Source organism: Typopeltis vanoorti, chromosome 13 (genome assembly GCF_054136105.1).
Source record: "Typopeltis vanoorti isolate ZY-2024b chromosome 13, IOZ_Tvanoo_1.0, whole genome shotgun sequence".
NCBI lineage: Eukaryota > Metazoa > Arthropoda > Arachnida > Uropygi > Thelyphonidae > Typopeltis > Typopeltis vanoorti.
The window spans coordinates 60,987,728-61,007,064 of NC_143561.1; the positions used below are offsets into that span (position 1 = coordinate 60,987,728).

Sequence of the window (19,337 nt, forward strand, 5' to 3'; positions counted from 1 at the left end):
TCAAATTGACAAACTTTTGTTTCCATATAGAACTGGATTGAAAATAGATTAGCATGTCTATATCTTCCAAATTCAACCACTCGAAAATCTCCAAATTGAGTTTATCTGCTGATGTTGTGTCTGGATGTAAAATAAATTTTGATGCAAATTGCCTGAACTACGTAAATCTTGAAGAAAATTCATTGATTATCGACTGAATAACTGCAGAAAACTTGTGTCAATTTAACTTGATCTGTTTTTTTATGAGATTCTAGATCTACAAAGATTTTTTTTTTGTATTTGGAAAATATTTAAGGTATTGGAAATAATATCGCAATTGAAAATTTGTAATTTAGCTTCAAATGCTTTGATTAAATCAAACAATAACTGTCTTGTTGTATGAGACCACCTTGCAGTTTAACATTTAATTCATTTAAATGTAAGCACAAATCAGTAAAAAACATTCATTTCGAAAGCCATTCAACGTCCATTAATTGATCATATTTTTCAATGATTTTCTCATTATGTATCAGCAGATTACTTGTGAGTGGAATCTAACATACATTGGGTAGATAGACCATTTCTGGTCCGGAAAAAAAAGGAATCAGTGAACACTACCACATTGAATATCTTAAACCTGAAAAGTCTGTTCTCATACAACATGATATTAAGACCAAACAAAATATCCTCTATAATGATGTTCACTTTCTCCATTGAAGCAGTTTAAAGTATAAATGTCTGTTCAAGGAAGGTTCAGAGGCCCTGTTCCACTGTCCTAATTTAAATCAAAATGATGGTCTCCCTATCTTTGGAGACAATAATTTTGGGAAGCTTATCCTATGTAAATATTAGAAATGATTACTTATCTGTTTGATATGATCCTTCTAATACTTATCACTTGCTATTATAGGTTAGCGACTGCTGTGTTTGTCTTGTATTCTGTCTTCAAATTGCATGCTTGTTTCTTGCCGATGATGTGCTGTTAGTTTTGGTATTAAATATTTGTTTGCTAATTTTCAAGAAGTTATGTCCTAGATCTAAATGTTTCACTCTCGGTTACTGTGTTGCAGGTTTCATCAAAACTATGGCCAGAGTAGATATCAGTAAAGACCTTATTAAAATATTAAACAGGCCATCTGACAAATTTTAGTGATTACACTATGAAAAAAATTCTAAAAATAACAGCTCCATAAACTGACTGGTGTGTTAAGGTGGTAGCTATTATAATAATAATTCTCGTGGAAAGTCTTAAACATCGGTTATGCATTTTTTACTAAATAATTTAAGGAAATTACAACTTTAACTAGGATATACATTAAAATAAATTTTAATATACTTCAATATTTTGGCACCGTCATGTTGCCATTTTCAAGAAATTTAAGAACAAGACACGTGCATGCAGGCACAACAACCAGTAAATGAGGAAGAAGCAGGAGGCTATTATTTCTCCTAAAGTCCTGATGGTGCCCCCCTAGTGGGCAATGTTGGTATTCTTGGGAGATTGTGTTGAAGGTCTTCTGATGTAGGTTTCCCAAATTTGAGGCAGTCTCATGCAGCCAAATATGTTGAGGTTCGGATTATTTCTTGGGGTTGAAGCTGATTCCATGAAAAGCCTTTCATACTTGTATTTACTATGGTGTATTATCGTGGCTTTCTTCCACTGTATTCTATGGCAGGTATCCAGTGCATGGTCAGCAAGACCAGAGTGGCTGTATTGGTGAAACCGGATGTAGTCCTTGTGTTCTGAAATTCTGATATTTGCTGTCCTGCCTGTTTGGCCAAAGTAGAACAGCTTACAGCTGCAAGGGACCTGGTATACACCAGGTAGGTCTGGGGGTAGGTCTTACAGCTGCAAGGGAGGGACCTGGTGTATACCAGGTCCCTTGCAGCTGTAAGCTGTCCTACTTTGGCCAAACAGGCAGGACAGCAAATATCAGAATTTCAGAACACAAGGACTACATCTGGTTTCGCCACTCTGGTCTTGCTGACCATGCGCTGGATACCTGGCATAGAATATGGTGGAAGAAAGCCACGATAATATACCGTAGTAAATACAAATATGAAATGCTTTTCATGGAATCAGCTTCAGCCCTAAGAAACAATCCAAACTTCAACAAATTTGGCTGCATGAGATGCCTCAAATTTGGGAAACCTACATCAGAAGACCTTCAGCCCAATGGCCCAAGAATACCAACTTTGCCCGCTAGGAGGCACCATCAGGACTTTAGGAGAAATAATAGCTTCCTGCTTCCTCCTCATTTACTGGTTGTTGTGCCTGCATGCACGTGCCTTGTTCTTCTTAAGTTTCTTGAAAATGGCAATGTGACGTTGCCGAAATATTGAAGTATATTAAAATTTATTTTAATGTATATCCTAGTTGACGTTGTAATTTCCTTAAATTATTTAGTAAAAAATATTATAATAATAGATGAATAATTTTAAATATTTAGCTATTTTGGAAAATAGTAGAAGAATTAATGAATATCATTTGCAATTATTCATATTATTGTATAGAATTTTAACAAGATTCTCTTTAAAATTATTTATTAATATACAGGGTGTTCGGGATAAATTTGACATATTTATAATTAATTATATTTTTCCGTAAGTTACATGTATTAACACACACTTCTCTTCATTTAAAAGTTTGGACCCTTCTTCATTCATATACAAGATGTCAGAAAGGATGGATAGCTGGAACCCACCTGAATCATGGAAGAGAATAACTTGTATCATGATGATTCGTGCCCGCCATCAAAATAAGGATATTACGACTGCTGCCCAATGCTCCCTGAATACAGTAAAAACAATCAGGCATTAACTAGAGACTTGCAATGGTGACTACGAGGATGTAGCAAGAAGAAAGATCCCTAGCAGACGATCTGATTGCGTTCGTACAGCAGAATTCCTCGCAAATCTGCAGGAACAGGTGTTGAAGAACCCTGGCATTGGAATTCGGGCTTTGTTCGTGGAGTTGCTAACTGTAGTCAAGCCCTGGATAACAAGGGTAGCCAATGGTAGGCCGTATGTATGGCAGCAGGATTCAGCCCCTTGCCACACCTCTGGGAAAAGTCAAAAATGGTTGTCTGAAAATTTCTACGACTTCACCAGTCCAAATGTTTGGCCTCCAAACTCCCCAGACCTTAACCCCATGGATTATTTTGTATGGGGTGCAGTTGAAAAAGACACCAATCGCACTTCCAGTAATACAAAAGCCCAGTTAATGGATAAAATTAAAACAGTTTTTGCGGCCCTTCCCAGGGAGACTGTAGCATCAGCTTGTTCGAGGTTCCGAAGCAGAATTGAAGCTGTGATCGATGCTAATGGTGTAGGCCGTATGTAATGCATACATACGGCCTACCATTGGCTACCCTTGTTATTTTGAGTAAATCTTGTTGATAGTATTGTAATTAACTCTGCCTGTAATGTTTTTTTGTCAATTCATTAAATTTAATAGATACAAAGAAGATTTTCTTTTTCCTTACGAAACTGTCAAATTTATCCCGAACACCCTGTACAAGTTTAACCTCAGTACATTAGGAGTGGCAACCTAGTAACTGTTACTTTGAGGCTGTTTCAGAGAGAGAGAGAGAGAGAGAGAGAAATATCACCAAGATGTAAAGTAGCATATGCATCTTACAATTTAAAAAATTGCTAATTTACTTAAGTCATTTCTCTGATTATAGTTTTTTTTTTTTTTTTTTTTTTTCCAAAGGGTATAGTAGATTATATTCAACCTGGCTCACCAATGTCTTTAACACCTGTTCTTGTTGAAAGTCAAATTCAGCGTCTGTCAGAGGCTGCTGAGACACTTATAAAAACATTACCACCATTTGATCCCAAACCTCAAAATAACAAGAAAAAGATATGTAAAGAATTAGAAGTATGTATATATTTTGTTGTTTCTTTCTAAAAGTTCACTCAATGATTTAGTTTAAACTGTATGGTTTGAGCATTATATGATTTCAAATTTTTAATACTTTTTTTTTATTTATTTGAATGCTACTTATAAAAAGGCATTTATCATATAGGACATTAACATCAAATAATTAAGTATTATTCACACATTTTATTACTGAATAACCTAATGACCCTTGAATGTACAAAAATTATTATTTTTATTTTTTTATTTTTTTCATTATTTAACATTATTAACTCATAGCACTGAAAGAACAAAAAATCTAGTAATTACTAAGTTGCTGATATTTTGGTGGATTTCAAACCAAGGTTTCTTTGATCACAAAAAAAAAGTCTCCAACACAAGGCACTAATAATGAAGTAATTGTGGAAGCAATTTGAAAAAATTCTTCTTCTTCTTCTTGAGTATTCTGCAATTGAGCACGTTCTTCTCTTAGTAGCAAAAACTCTCCTTCTACTTTCTTCTGTTCTGAACATTCTCTTTGAAGGTTGTGTACCTGGCTCCATTCAGCATGTCATCTAGCATTGTTTTCCTTATTCTTCCTCTGGGTCTTTTTCCGTCTATTTTTCCTTCGATAGCATCTCTGATGATTTCATTCCCTCTCAGAATATGTTCGATCCAGTTTCCCTTTCTTCTTTTTATCCTCTTTAATAGACTTCTTTCTTCTTCTACTCTTTTTAAGACCTCTTCATTAGTTATTTTATCTGTCCATTTGATTTTTTCCATCCTTCTCCAAATCCACATCTCAAAGCTTTCCAAAATCTTAATTTCTTCTTTCTTCAATGTCCAAGTTTCAGCTGCATAGAGGACAACACTCCACACATAACATTTTATTAGTCTTTTCTTTAGGTTTCTATCCATTTTACTTCTGAATAAATTCCATTTTTTATTAAAGGCATCTCTTCCCATCGCTATTCTTGCTTTTATGTCACGTTTACATCTTCCATCACTGCTAATCACACTTCCTAGATAATTAAATGTCTTTACTTGATTCAATTTTTCCCCATTTATTCTGATATCCATATTTGACTCTTTCCTTGCTATTTTCATTACCTTTGTTTTTCTTATATTAATTTTCATTCCATAATTGATACAGGATTCCAGTAATCTGTTCAACAGATGTTGTAGTCCTGTTTCAGTATTTGATAATAATGCCTTGTCATCTGCATATCTTATTGTAAATATCTGTCTACCTCCAATCTTTATTCCTTCTTCCAAATTCTCCAGTGCTTCTGAAAAAATTATAAATGGACAAAAGAATATTATTGTAGTGCTCTGTAAGACTGGATTTAAATCGGTTTACAGCTTATTGGACTGAAGATTGTCTTAAAACAACCATCTTCCCAATTTTTGCTAAATTAATGTAGCTATTCTTCTTCTTCATCTTTATCCCAAAAGCTGTAAACTACTTTAAATCCTGCCAGAGAGGTCACTATAATAAACATTGGTTCTTTTGTCCGTTACAATTTTCAGTTGTTTCCTTTGAGATTCAGACGTATTTGTTGATACTGATGACTCAAAAATGATCTTTAGATATGTTTTGGGGTGTCTATAGTTACTATAGTTTTAACTATAGGTTCTATAGTTTTTCTTCATTTAATCCTGCATGAAGAGGTATTCAGTATGGTCTGTTAGCCTAACTTGCCATAATGATGCAGCACATGCATTTTTTACATTCATCAAAGCAGATATTAATAAACTTTCACTTCTGTCCATAGCAGGCTAATTTAAATGACAAGAATGCCTTTGTCAGATTGCTTAATCATTATCTATCAAAGACCCATTGTCTTGCTGACAGGGACAGTGAGTGAGGGTTGTTAGTTTGATGTGTGGTTTATTAGTGATATAAAGATTATATATATTTAGCACTTTGGCTTTCTTTTCAGGAGATGGTCATTTTAAAATCATCTTCAGCCCAAAAATTGTAAACTACTTTAAATTCTGCCATAGAGGACACCATGATAAGACATTGGTTCTTTTGTGCTTCTAGAATGCTCATTTGAAATATCAGGAGCTTAATGCATTATCATATTCATTTTATTCTTGTGGTGTTTGAGTTAATACCCTTGAATAATTAAAAATGAATAACTAGTTTCCTATTAATAGTTTTCTTCCAAATTGGTGCATTATTTATATCAGGTTTCTGATATGTTCAGCTGTTATATTTTTTCTGCTAACTTCATCAACTCATGCATATCTTAATTTTATTCTTCTTCTGAGTCTTTTTCTGGTTATTTTTGCTTCATATACCCATTTTACTAATCTTTCATCTTCTTTTTTTGTTTAAATGTGACCGTACCACTTTAGAATAACTTTGCTTATATACTTGTACTACAGATAACACCCAATTCCTTTGTAATAGCTTCATTTTTCATATGATTCTGCTAGGAAGCTGTTTGTTCACTCGACTAATTTTTCTTAGCATTTTCATAATCTGTCTCTCAATTTGATACATAAGAATTTTAAAATCTATCTTACTCTTAGTTATAAAAGTTACCACTGAAAATGAAGCAGTTGATGCGTTTTTCTGCCTACCTTTCAATTGTTTTGATCTTTTCAATGTTGATTTCTCTGCTAAATTTGTTACATGAATGATTTAATTGGTTAAAACCATGCAGACTTGTAAAAGATTGATTTAAAAGTATGAGGGAATGTGCAGAAAGTAAGTTCCAATGGGCTGTCAGAGAAACAAAAATATACTTACAAAAAAACTTTATTGGAAATTAAAGTAGACATCTTTCACTACTTTTCTACATAATTTCTGCCATTGTTCGGGCAGCAAGAGTTGTATACCTTCATCGTAGAAGGTTGCTGCCTGTGGCACAAACCATGTATTGACTGCTTCTTTGACCTTGGCGTTGTCTTGAAACCGCCAGCCACAAGGAAAGATTTCAGATGTTTGAACATGTGAAAGTCGCTTGGCGCAAGGTCAGGACTATATAGGGATGATGGAATTGTTCTCAGCCAAAGGTGGCGAGAAGTTGTTGTGTTATGCCTGCTGTGTGTTGGCAGGCATTAGTCCAAATCGTCAGTGACTAAAGATGGGCGCCTACTCCATTCATCATCATGCATACCTGTCCTTCCTTCATTAAAAAGTCTTACCCATCTTCAATTCAATTTTACATGCGGCGGGCGATTGATTTTCTTAGACATTATAAACACATACTAAGAAGCGTACGAGAAGCACTGCGAGAATGTCTGAAAATGCCACCAATGCCTTGCTAATGAATCAACAAACTCAGCACGCATGTGCACCATTGCAATCGCAGCTGCAGTGAAAAATATTTAAAAACGGAACTTACTTTCTGGAACTTAAGAAAATTGGTCAATACTAAATAAGGCAAAATTGTGATCTATACAGAGCATGATGTTAAAGAAATCAAAATTAAAATCAGAAATCGAACTGGGAACAACTTAAATCCGAGCAAATGTTCTTATATGAGAACATTTGCTCAGATTTAAATTGTTCCCAGTTCGATTTAACATTTGCTCAGATTTAAGTTGTTCCCAGTTCGATTTCTGATTTTAATTTTGATTTCTTTAACATCATGTTCTGTGTAGATCACAATTTTGCCTTGTTTAGTATTGACCAATTTTCGTAGTTATATCCCCCCCTCCTCCTCCAAACATCTTTCAGTTCTAAATAATAACTCATTTATAGGCTATATATTGTTTATAAGATTCCATTTATACGCTATAATTTGCACCATGAAAAATGTGAATTATAAAATTGCAAAAGCAGACTTTTTTTTAAAAAAAAAGCAATGTTCTTAGTTGGAAAACTGCAAGAGTGTAAATTTTAAAATAGGTAGACTTGCTTTACTCAATGAAAACATTGAGTCCAGCAAGTGTATACTTCACACAATTCCATTTTATCTGTACTATTGGCTGTGTGGTTGATATTGCACTGTAGATGAAGTGAAACATCTATTTTAATACTAATTACATAGAGTAATGAATGATTTTGAAAAGAAAAAAGTGCATGAAAGAGTTGTTGAATGAGGTGAAAAAAGAAAGAAAAAGAGTAAAGATTGTGAATCTATTGCCAAAGTATGATGGGAATGGATGAAGGAACTGCTGTAATTACAAATGAGCCATTAAGTAGATGATTGTGTAGAAGAAATGGTGTTCAATATACTGGTGTAGGTTGACTTTGATGATTGAAAAAGAGTTGTATGCAAAAGATGGATTGCAGGCACATGGAGAAATTGTCATTCAATGAGACTGAATGTGAATTGTCAGGGAAATGATACATCTGAATGGTTGCATGAAAAGACGCATGCATTAAATTAAATGGTAGAAATTGTGATGTAATGAGAGAGAGAGGGAGAATGATAGTTTGTTAGGAATTACCCCAGGAAATTAGTTTTGTAAAGAAATAAAAGTGTTAGTGGAAATAGGAATAGGAATTTGGTTTGAGATTTGCCTCTGATTGTGATTATTCCTTTCAGTCGTTTCTGACCATAGGTGACTTTGCAGGCATTGCCCACATAGTGTTCCTGGTGAGATTTTTACAGGATAGTTCACCATTGCCTTCCCCAACCCCCCAATTTTATCTGGGCTTGGGACTGGCACATGGTTGGGATATATTCATGACTGTAATCCATGTGTGTTCACAGGGCCGGTTTGCCTATTCTGGGTGACAAAAAACCCGAGTTTCCGGGTGAAAAACCCTGTACCTCCATTTGAGACCGGTTAACTCACCTTTAGTTGAAAAAGGTTCCTCACATCACTGATGGAAATCGAACCCAGGTCTTTTCAACCAAAGAGCTTCATCTATATACTGATTGAGCTACTGTGGCTCAAGATTTGCTTCATTACCCTGGTAATCAGTTGTCAGTTGTATACACTAATGCCAGAAGAATCAGGAATAAAGGCAAAGGGTTCTTAGCATTAGTAGATGTGGCAAAACCAAAAATTATAGGCATTAGTGAGACCTGGCTGATGGAGGATAGCTTGACTCAAATACAGCAGTTGATCTGGATAGGATATCAGTAAGGAACTGAAGGAATGTACAAATAATTAGCAATATCTCTGGCCTGCTTCAGCTTAAGTCTGAGCACATGAAAGATTCTTAATGAGTATAAGGAAAGCAGTATTATAATTCTGTTTTACAAGGATGGAGCTATTATCAGTATTGTGGGACAAAAAACTCTGTATTTTCATCCCTCAGATTTACTCAGATGATGCTGCCATTTATGCTACATATTTAATTAAATTTTTTTTTTTTACTTACATAAAAAAAACTTACATATTTGCGGTCTCTAGTCTTTGATTAATTGTTTTCTTTTTAACCTAATTTTGATTCATTATTTAAAATAGATTTGAAAACTGTCTTAAATACTTCATGATATAATATGAATGTAACATATAGACCTCCAGGAAATACCAAAAATTAGCTATCCTTATCTGCTCACCAAAACATCATCTAGATCTTCTTGGTGTCTACAGTTACATACTTACATACTTAGACAAACTGGAAGAACAACAGATATCCATCAGAACAGGGTTTCTCAAACCTTTAGTACCTGTACACCCCCCCTTAAATTTTAGTAACACTGGCATATCCCATTTCAGGAAAAAAACAGTTTGATAGAAGCTATAATAATATTTCATTAAAACACAAATAATTACTAAAATAGTTATTTTTAACATTTGTGTTATAACTTACGTACATATGAAGCATTTTTTAAATTATTAAATACATTTTTAGTTATCTGAATCCAATATACATACAATAAAAACCAAAAATTTTCAATAATAATAATAATAATAATAATAATAATAATAATAAAAATGAGACAAATGAAATTGTCTTTGTTGGAAAGATGATATTGAAATCTGGTTCTTGTTATTATAAAAAATAACTTGGCCAGAGTTCTGACTGCATGGTTCAAATTATTTGAATTTAAATTGTTAATGCAAATACAGCAATCCCTCGATTAATGCACCTCCGATTAGTGCGTTTTTGATTAGTGTAGCATTTTTTTTCTATACCCAAATTCGATTAGTGTGCCTCTAAAATTCAATTAGTGTGCCTATGTACATGTTAAAAAATGTTACAAATTTTTAAAATTTTCTATGTATACATTTTTTATTGCTAACTATTTTAAAAAATCACTCACCAGGATTAAATAATTTAGTTACCAATTTAAAACATTTTACCAAGAGTTATTTTTTAATGGCATACAGTACTACACTCTCTCAATGTACACTATATTCCAAATTTACCATCAAAATTTATGTCGTCTGCTAATTACATAGCATTTTGATGATCATATCTTGTGCTTCCTTTGCAATTGTTTTTCTTAATTTTTTAGTTGAAAGTATTTTCCCAACTTTAATCATAAGAAGTAAAAGAATTGGTGAGCAAAAAAGTCAGAGTGTGAAAAAGATTTGAAAAGTATCTCATTGGAAGTAAAACTTGAAATAATAAAGAAAAATGAACAAGGCGGGTCCAGAGCAAAGATAGGACAAGAACACAAAAATGGGTGAATCAATTATACGAACAATTTTAAGCAAAGCTGCTGAATACAAAGAGAATGGATAAGGCTGCTTCAAGTTTCTTAGAGAATACAGAGACAAATGTAAGAAAGCTAAACACTGTGTAAAACTAGCTAAACAAAAGTCATGGGAGGACTTTGGCAAAAACATAGAAAATAAATATCAAGAAGGTGGTAAGATATTCTGGAGGTTGTTGAAGAAGCTCAGAAATGGAGGAAAGAGTGCTGTAAAAGGAGTTAGAGATGATAAAGGTTACATGAAATGTAAGAAAGCTAAACACTGTGTAAAACTAGCTAAACAAAAGTCATGGGAGGACTTTGGCAAGAACATAGAAAATAAATATCAAGAAGGTGGTAAGATATTCTGGAGGTTGTTGAAGAAGCTCAGAAATGGAGGAAAGAGTGCTGTAAAAGCAGTTAGAGATGATAAAGGTTACATGAAAACAGGAAAAAAAGATATCCTTGAAGTATGGAGTAATTACTTTGAAAAATTGCTAAATGAAACAAGCAGTGATAGCACAGTGGTAAAAAACACTCAACAGGCATACATTCAGGAATACATATCCATACTTGAAGTAGAAAAAGCCATCAAAGGCTTGAAATGTGGAAAGGCAGCAGGAGTAGATGATATTCGACCTGAATTCTCCAACTCTCCATCGGGAATTGGAGACGAATTCCCGTCTCCAATCTCCCGATGATTGGAGACGGGAATTCGTCTCCAATCATCGGGAGACGAATTCCCGATGATTGGAGTACAGCTCTTATAGTACCCATATATAAAAAGGGAAATAAAACTGAATGTGAGAATTACAGAGGTATTTCCCTACTGAGTGTTCCTGGCAAGATCTATGCAAGCATACTTGAGAAATGGTTGAGAAGAATTGTGGAAGAAAAGCCTGGTGAAGAAAACAAGCTGGATTCAGGCCAAATAGAGGCTGTCAGAATCAGATCTTCACTTTACGACAAATAGTTGAGAAAATTTGTTATATGGGAATATAACAAAGATCTGTATTTAAGTTTTGTCGATCTGGAAAAGGCATATGACAAGGTGCCAAGAGAGAAGCTATTCAATACGCTTCAGTTATAATGTGTCAATGGGGTATTATATCAAGCAATACTTAGTCTGTATTTGAGTTGTAAGTCGGCAGTTAGAATTGAAGGAAGTACAGGAAGGTGATTTAATATTAAATCTGGTGTGAGACAAGGATGTACATTATCCCCTCTGTTAATCTATATGGATCACATTATGAAGGAAAGTGGTATTAATACATGATATCAGAATTGGAGATGTTAATGTCAGCTCTTTGCTTTATGTGGACGATGTTATACTTCTAAATAAATCCCCTACAAGTTTTCAAGAGTCCCTGACTAAATTGAATAACTGCTGTAATAGATATGGTATGACGGTCAGCATTAAAAAGACAAAGACATTGAAAATAGGTAGAATTGTTGAAAATGTCAATTGTGTTGTAAACGGGGAACTTGTGGAACAAGTAAAACATTCCAGCTACTTAGGCACGATTTTCAGTGAAGATAGTAAATTAAATATGGAAATAGACAACAGAATCAACAAAGCTGGTATGCTAGGAAGTCAATTGAATAAATTCATATGGAATAAGAGAGAAATTAGTCTGAACACTAAATTAACTATATACAAGACAGTGTTCAAACTACTTTTAACTTGTGGATCTGAGAGCTGGTTCAGAAGTAAAACACTTGACCAAAGACTAGAGACCGCAGATATGAGAGTCCTGAGAAAGATCAGAGGCATGAACAGATGGCATCAATGGCAATATCATATTAAAAACGAGAATATTAGGAAAGAACTTGACATTGTCGGCATCCAGGAATGCATTAGCAGAGCTAATCTCAGGTGGTATGGTCACTTAAACAGAATGGGAGAGGAAAGATTAGCAAAACAAGTGTTCTCTGCCAGGTTGGCAGGAAAAGGACCCAGAGGAAGACCAAGATATAGGTGGATTGATATGGTACAATGTGCCTTAGACGATAGAAATATAAGATCTGATAATGATAATATTGGAGTCTTGACAAGTAACAGGCTGATTTGGAGGAAAATTGTAGATAGGAAGTTAGTAATGATGTAAATTTTTCATGTAGTACTATCATATCCTGTACACCCCTTGAAGGTACATGTCAGGAATTTGATGATGACGATGCTTCAAGTTCATCATTCATGCACTCGAAATCAAAGTATTATTATGATTGAATTAGAGATACTTCTTTCTACATGGATCGAAGATTGTAACCAAAAATTGACCCTAGTAAGCACTGACCTTATTAAATCAAAAGCATTAAGTCTCTTTGCAACCTTGAAAGAAAGGGCTATCAATGATGGAAAAGAACAAGAATTCCATGCTAGTGCTGGGTGGTTTGAGCATTTCAAAAAGAGAAATAGCCTACATAATGTGTTAAACACAAGGGAAACTACAGGTGCAGATAAGGAGGTCGCTGCAAATTATCCAGAGATTTTGAAGAAAATTGTGGAAGAAGGGGGCTGTTGTGACGAACAAATATTTAATGTTAATGAAACTCTCCTTTTTTGGAAGCGAATGCCTTCCAAGACTTTTCTGGGCAAATCAGAGAAATCTCAGCCTGGTTATAAAGTCACAAAGTTGAACGAAATTACTGCTAACAATATGCCAGCTGTTTGGATGCACATTCTTCCACATTGTGCAAATGATTTTAGAGGCTTTTCAAATGAATCTAATTAAATCTCATTCTGAGAAACTGAGTGATTCCAACTTGCTAAATTTAGATGCACAGCGGGAAGATCCTGAAGAATATGGTGGAAATGCAATCACTGACAAGCCCAAAGAGATTTCACAGAAACAATTGCAAAATATTTTTCATACAATCGAAGTTTTTAAGTAGCAATGCTACCTTAAAAACTTCGGGCAGACCTTGATGAATAGAGAAGCAGTAAAATTTGCAGAAGTAGTAGAAGAAGCAATAGGGCCATATAGTTGTATGAAAAAAAGAAACAGAATGCCTGCCAAACTACATTAGCTCAATTATTTGTTAAGAAGTAGAATAATAAATTTATATTCTGAATATGTTTTACTGCCTTTAAGCTTCATGGTTTTCCTTTAACTAGGCCCTGAGATATACCCTAATTCTTTTATAAAAAAAATTAAGGGTCAAAAAAAGAAATTTGAGGAACGAATTATACTTTTTCCCAATTCGATTAGTGCATTTTAGATTAATGTGCCTATTTTAAAGATCTCATTCGGCGCATTAATCGAGGGATTGCTGTAATTCAAACCATTGCTTTGAATGTGATTATGCTATCAGCCAAATGCACTCCTAATTGGAGGTAAGTTAGTGTACATGTCAACACACACACACACACACACACACACACACACACACACACACACACACACACACACACACACACACACACACACACACACACACACACACACACACACACAGAGAGAGAGAGAGAGTCGCAGAAGCTCAGACGCGAACGGACGTGCCTGAAATCGCTCCTAGTTTTACCTTGATTTTGTGCGGTATCAAACAGAAAAACTGAATGTATCTAGTATCGACTGATAGCTCGTACAGTGCTCTATCTAACAGTGAGTAATTTACTCTATAGTTTCATAGCTCTATGCTCGTATTTTATTCCATCTTTTTGAACTGAATACTGCTGTGGTCGGACTATCTATTGGTCAGCTATCTCAAACCAGTCATAATAGGATTAGGTGCTACAGCAAAGGCTAACATCTCCTCCCCCCCCCCCAACTGTTGCCACTGGGAGGTACAAAGGATGCAAGAAACAACCCTCTGAAGCCTAATTCAATGGAAGTGTCACTTCTAGGAACAAGCAGAAAAACTGTAAGTACACTATCTTAAACTTTGTATTATCTTAGAAAGGGTAGCAGTTCAATAGGAAAGCAATAACTCACATAACTTTAAGTAACATTAAGATGGAGGCACAGGATGAATTAGAGTTCAAAAAAGCCCTAGATCAAAAAGCCCCAGTTATTCAACTGTTTAGTTGACCGATAGCTCAACTAAACAGCGAAGAAACCAAAAATCTTATAAAAGAAAAATAAAAATCGGAATCACAAAAATGAAAAGTATTAATACCAGAGAAGTGTTAACTGAATCTAAAGAAAAGACCGATATAGACTTGCTACATAACAAAATATCTAAGGAATGCAAAGACACATTAATAGCAAATCCCAGTACGAAACATCTTCCAAGGCTGATAATATATGATATTCCCAGTGAAATAGATACGGACAACACAATAGATTCAATCTGCATGCAGAAAGAAGAACTCTTCATTGGCGACACAAAAATGACACAGAAATTTATCATGACAAATAAAAAAACGAACACAAGAAACTTGATTATAGAAGTTGATCCAATGGTGAGGACCAAACTGTTGAAAACCGGTGTTAAAATCCTATGGAGAATTTGCCATTGTGCAGACTACGTAAATATTCAGAGATAACTTCTGATTAAATGGCTAACCATTTATTGAAAACCTCCAAGATTCATCCCAGTTCTACCATGAAAATTGTTGTACAAGCTTCCATCAGAAAATCCTGAAGACGGAACCTGAGCTTCCTGAACTCGTACACCCAATATCTCGGGAAAAGGTACAAATAGCCTTAAAACTTACCAAGAATGGCAAAGCTGCAGGAGTGGATGATATACTCCCTGAATTCCTAAAACATCTTGGTCAACATGGCCAAACATGGCTGGCTGCCCTTTTCTCCGAAATCATCATGTCTGGTAAATTACCAAAGCTGTGGCGGGAAACCAAAATAATTGCCGTGCCCAAACCAGGGAAAGATCCAAATGAAGTGAAAAACCTACGACCTATCTCCTTGCTTTGCACCACCTTTAAGCTCTTTGAAAGAATTCTCCTTAAAAGAATTTCACCACTCCTCGAAAGAGCACTCCTGACTGAACAAGCTGGCTTCAGGCCAGGAAGAAGTTGCTGTGACCAGGTCCTGACCCTGACAACTTAAATTGAAGCAGTCTTCCAGAAGAAGCTTAAATCTAGAGCCACTTTCATTGACCTAACATCTGCTTATGACACTGTCTGGATCAGGGGCCTCCTCCTAAAACTAGGAAATATTATAAAGTGTAAAAAAACTCTACAACTTTTTGAATCTATTCTCTCCAACAGAAAGATCCGGGTCCATATTGGCGGAAAAAAGAGCAGGCCCAGATTCCTTCGCAACGGTCTTCTTCAGAGCTCTGTGTTATCCCCTATACTTTTTAACATCTATATGTATGATCTACTTCATACCAGATCAAGCAAGTATATGTATGCCGATGACCTAGCGATCTTACATCAGTCCACCTCCTTTATCAACCTTGAATATAGACCTGAACACCCTGGAATAGTACTTCAAGCAGTGGTACTTGAAGCCAAATCCAACGAAAACAGTGTCCGCAGTATTTCACCTGTACAATGCAGAGGCGAATCGACAACTCAACCTTTCCTTCTGTGGAAAAATGGTAGAACATGAGCCTCACCCAAAATACCTTGGAGTGAGCCTGGACAGAAGCCTAACCTATAAAAGGCGCATCATCAGCCTCTCCAGTAAAGTTAAAACCAGAAATAACATCATTTCAAGGCTTGCTGGAACAACCTGGGGTTGTGGTGCAGAAGTCCTAAGGTTGTCTGCATTAGCCCTCGCATTCTCTGCAGCAGAATATTGTGCCCCTGTCTGTGAAAGAAGTACACACACTAACATTATTGACACCCAGCTGAACTCTACCATGCGCACAATTAGTGGGACAGTGAGAAGCACCCCCTCTCTCTCCTGGCTGCCTGTTCTATCTAACATTGCTCCACCACACATACGGAGAAGACAAGCTTCGATTAAGAAATTTAATAAAGCAATGAGCAACCCACTCCTACCCCTACACCAGACTCTCATAAATCTACGTCTTCGCCTCAAATCTAGAAAGCCGCTCTGGTCCATGGACGAACTCTCTTCAGCTGCGCTGCCATCAATATCTGACATATGGAGAGAATACTGGTGCAACAATCACCCAACAAACGGCTTCCTGGTAGAAGATCCCTGTGCTCTGCAGCCTGGTTTTGGTCATCCATAAACAGGATCAGAATTAGTCAGGGCAGATGTGGCTATCTTCTACATAAATGGGGCTGTCAGATCATCCTTATTGTGATTGTTCTCCTGTGGCTCAGATGATTACTTATATTGTGTATGACTGCCCAGGGTGCCAATTTCACAGTGGTGGCCTATAGGACATCCACAAGGTGATGGATGAGGCCTTGAATTGGCTTTCCAGCCTGGACCTTGACCTGTAGTTGGTATGATGGTGGTGGTGGTTATGGAGGAAACAGAAGATCACTGTCCCATCTCACCACAAAGATGTTATTCTCATAGTCCTCATCATAGTATCAGCAGAACTCCTCCTCATGTTAGAAGATGATGATACAGTGTGAAATGGTCCTCCTCTAATGGATCAAGTTTTCTCACACAAGACACAACCGCTTTCTACTTAAACCTTGGACACAGCTACTTTTATGTTGTGAAGTGTTGTGAGAATATGCAGCCTTGTCATACTTGGTGCAGCAGGACAATAATTGTCCCTGGCTTAATTATGACAAGTTACTTTTGCTTTATAATTTAAAAAAAAAAAGGAAAGACTTAGAAAACAGGTTGTGCCTTTTATGTAATGAACTTTTATATGTTAAGATTTTCATTTTTGTTTTCTGGAAATTGCGATTGTACTTTTCACTTACCAGTTTTCATGTAGCCATAAGCATAAATAAATAAATAAATTTATTTTCAGTTACAATCTAGAAATTGTTGTTTTTTTATTCTTTGTTCAATAACTAAACCATACTATACTGACATCGGAGGTCATGGTATCTCTCAGATACAATTTACTGTCAAATATCACAAACCTTTACATAACATGTGTTAAACCAAACTGACAGCAAAAAACAGTGCAGAATATCGCTCGTAACATATGATGAATGCACAGCTACTCATGACCTCCAAGCTGAATTGTGTAAGAATATTTATATTAAACATTTTGCATGTATCTGCGAGCTCCGCATGGTTAAAGGTGAGTTAATCAAAATTCTTGCTGCGTATATCAAGAGATTGCCGCAATTAATTTTGCTGCGTTAATCAAATCCTGTGTTAAGCAAAACCGCATTAAGCAAGGGATACCTGTATTTGATTTTTTTAAACTAATAGTTTTAATATGGATTGTTTGTAAATATTAATGTTATCATTTTCAAGTTTTACATTGCTATTTTTTTTGTCTGAAAATAGCTTACTTCTAGTAATAAGAATGGCTATTCATCAAAGCATTAAACAGTATCATAGTTAACCAGGAAGCATCAAATTATATAAACTAATCATTAATTCCATTATTAAAATAACATTAATTTCATGCAATTTCCACTAGTTCAATTCAGTATATTTTAAAATATTGTGTAAGAATAATGTTCACGTCAACAGTAATCATGTGTGTGTGTGTTTGTATTTTCCTCCTAATAGTAACCCTACCAGGAGGTAATTTATTCCTATATGCTCCATTGCATACAATGTATATATTAACGTGTAGCTTCCAAGTACTGATTAACATTTACATTTTTAATTTTGTATCAATATTCATATTTACATTTTCAATTTTGTATTAACATCCATGTTTACATTTATATTTTTACATCTATATGTACATATTCCAACTTTTACATCCATATTTATATTTTTATATATACATATATTTACACTATATAATTCATACAATATCAGTAATTTATGTTACTTTACAACGACTGGTAGTTGATCTTATTGGCAAATTTAATTAGTTCTGAGTAATACTTTTCGATAAGTCTCTGTTTTGACACCTGCCACTTGTCTCCAGAAATACTGACGTGTTGCATTAGGGGCATCTGTATGGAGTCCAGTATGTGGTGAACGGTCTGTTGAAGTTGTGAACTACAAATACATGGTGGTGATTCCAGGATATGGAATCTGTGTAAGTAGCGTCTTAGTTTTCCATGTCCTGTTAATAGTGTGGTTAAACCTGTAGAAATGGCGTGTTTTTTCAGCCAGAGTCTGCTTCTGATGATAGGAAAGAATTTTTTTGTTGACGATCCGTTTTTTGATGTTTTCCATTCTTCTTCCCACAAGTCTAGGCTTCTTTCTAATTTAATAAGCTGAAAGGATTTAAGGGATTTACCATCCCCCTTTCTACTAGGCTTCTTTCTTCTGCAAGTGTTTTTATAGCAGATTTCGAGTTCTTTTGGTAACTTGTTTTCTAGCTGTTCGTTTCTGGCCGCTTCTTTAGCCAGCTGATCCGCTCTCTCATTTCCTGCAACCCCAGTATGTGCGTTCACCCAGAAGAACTTGATTTCCCATCCTGATAGAGTGAGATTCCAAACCAGCTTTCTTGTCTGTTCTATTAACGCTATATGGTTCCGGTTTTTTATGCCGTCTGTAATGCTTCTACTGTCACTGTAAATTGTTGCTGTCTTTTAATGAGAGGTGTTGACTTATAATTCCTGGAGATATATTAGGGAATGAACTATAGCAAGTTGTTCTGCTTGGTTGTTGGAACAGAGAGGATGCAGTCTAGAGCAGCGTTCTTGTATAACGGACTGCTTGTTGTATGCAATGAAAGAACAGCCAACCTTCCCTCCAGTTTTGCTTCCGTCAGTGTATATATGGAATTCGTCACTTTTGGAGCTTTCCTTCTCCTTAATATTTGTTTTCTTTGCTGAGTGAGGCCACTTACTGTAGTGAAGCGGACGTTCATAGCAATTTGGATCTATGTTAGAATTTTCGTTATATCTTCCAGAAGTGACTTCGTATATTAGAGATAATTCTTGTATTTTCAGGCAGATCAGTGTAAAAGCTGCAATAACGCAAGCTGCCTCGGAAGATATTGTCCTGTAT

The 19,337-nt window shown here is 35.4% G+C and overlaps 1 protein-coding gene across 3 annotated transcripts in view; it reads left to right on the top strand.

Annotated features, from left to right (window-relative positions):
- The window catches only part of LOC150100211 (uncharacterized), a 218,361-nt gene that overhangs the window by 137,425 nt on the left and 61,599 nt on the right, over positions 1-19,337 (top strand). For all 3 annotated transcript variants that reach the window (XM_090402440.1, XM_090402441.1, XM_090402442.1), the window contains one exon: positions 3,695-3,862. In XM_090402440.1, coding sequence (XP_090258566.1) covers positions 3,695-3,862 — 168 coding nt within the window. The remainder of the gene's footprint in view (positions 1-3,694; positions 3,863-19,337) is intronic.